The 1392-nt window shown below is 37.9% G+C and overlaps 1 protein-coding gene across 1 annotated transcript; it reads right to left on the minus strand.

The window, feature by feature from the left end:
- Positions 1 to 574: 574 nt before the first annotated feature.
- On the minus strand, positions 575 to 1081 carry LOC113855827 (zinc-finger homeodomain protein 2-like). Its single transcript, XM_027487457.1, has one exon. It carries the CDS (start codon positions 1079 to 1081, stop codon positions 575 to 577), a length of 507 nt encoding a protein of 168 aa, XP_027343258.1.
- Between the last annotated feature and the right edge of the window lie 311 nt (positions 1082 to 1392).

Below are 1392 nucleotides of genomic sequence, written 5' to 3' on the forward strand. Positions count from 1 at the left end.
ACAAGAAATGAAGGAAATTAAATGAACTTAGAGATTGAGTGAAGTGGCTGGGCAAATTGCTATTATTAGTTTATTAATTTATTTCGTTAGCTCTTTACTAAATGATGATAGCATAATCCTCACAACTCTCATTCTCTTCTCACAGTGTTCAATTAAATTAGTACTATTAAATTTCAAATTAATGGTAAAGAATACTAATGAATTTTCACGGTACATTGAAAAGTTTTATTATAAAATTAATTAATCCATCTAAAATATTACCACACAAGTGCCTTCATTTTGGTGGTAACTAGAATGATTTATCATAAACACTTGTAATTGGTTTTTTTTAATCTTTTTCATCGCATTATCGATCTGATCTCATGTTTATCCAACACTCTTTCTCAACATGCAGTTGCAATTTTATCTTTCTAGTTATTATATGAATATTTTAACAAAATTAAACTAAAAAAAGATAGGCTATGCTGATGCGCGGAATTAATGAGGAAAAATAAATTATAAGAAAGCAAGCGTTGAGAATTAATTAAAAAAGAAAAGAGATTAACGACAATAATGTTGTTAATTAACATAAAAACTACTGAGTGAGAGAAGAGACATTGCCGGTAGAAGCAGAAGCAGAAGAAGAAGAAGAAGAGTTCTTATGGTTATGCATCCAAACTTTGAAAACTTGTCTACTCACGCCAACACCTTTGCAGAACCTCTCAATCTCATCATCCATATCCTTCCTTTGAAGCTTCCAACCAAGCTTCTCAGCAAACGCCAACATCTTCTCCTTCTGCTCCGCCGTGAACTTCGACCTGAACCGCTTCTTACTCCCTGAACCCGACTCAACCACCCTCCCTCCTTCCCCGTACTCCACCACCGTCGTCTCCGGCGTCGCCGCTGTTGTCGCCGCCGGGTACTTCACTTTCCGGTGGAAATTGCGGTGACACCCGCATGCGGCGCATTGTAGCGCCTCCGACATCTCCTCCACCGTGAACTCGCCGCAGCCGTCGGTGGCGTAGCTTCCGAGGCTGGCTGCATGGTTTCTTAAGCACTCTCTATATACACTGTTCCACTTCTCTGCAGATCCTCCGTCCATTTTAATTTCTTCTTTCTCTCTCTCTCTCTTGTGGTTTGGTTTGTTTCGTGCGTTTGATGGTTAATTGCAAAGTGCATATTCTATATAATCACATTGTGAGCTTTGCAATGACTACTATGGTCATATTTGGATAGGATATTTACAGTGTCCCCCGTTTTGTGGACACTACCACTATGCAAAAGAGTACACAAATTCAACACTTGAATATTATCTATCTCTTATTCAAACAACATATATATACATCTACGTACTATTTATAAGTAAACGGAGAGATCCCAAAATATAGCATCCAAGTTCAGATAATGCTTTTG

This window comes from Abrus precatorius, unplaced genomic scaffold (genome assembly GCF_003935025.1).
Source record: "Abrus precatorius isolate BTA unplaced genomic scaffold, Abrus_2018 Scaffold11, whole genome shotgun sequence".
NCBI classification, from domain to species: Eukaryota; Viridiplantae; Streptophyta; class Magnoliopsida; order Fabales; family Fabaceae; genus Abrus; species Abrus precatorius.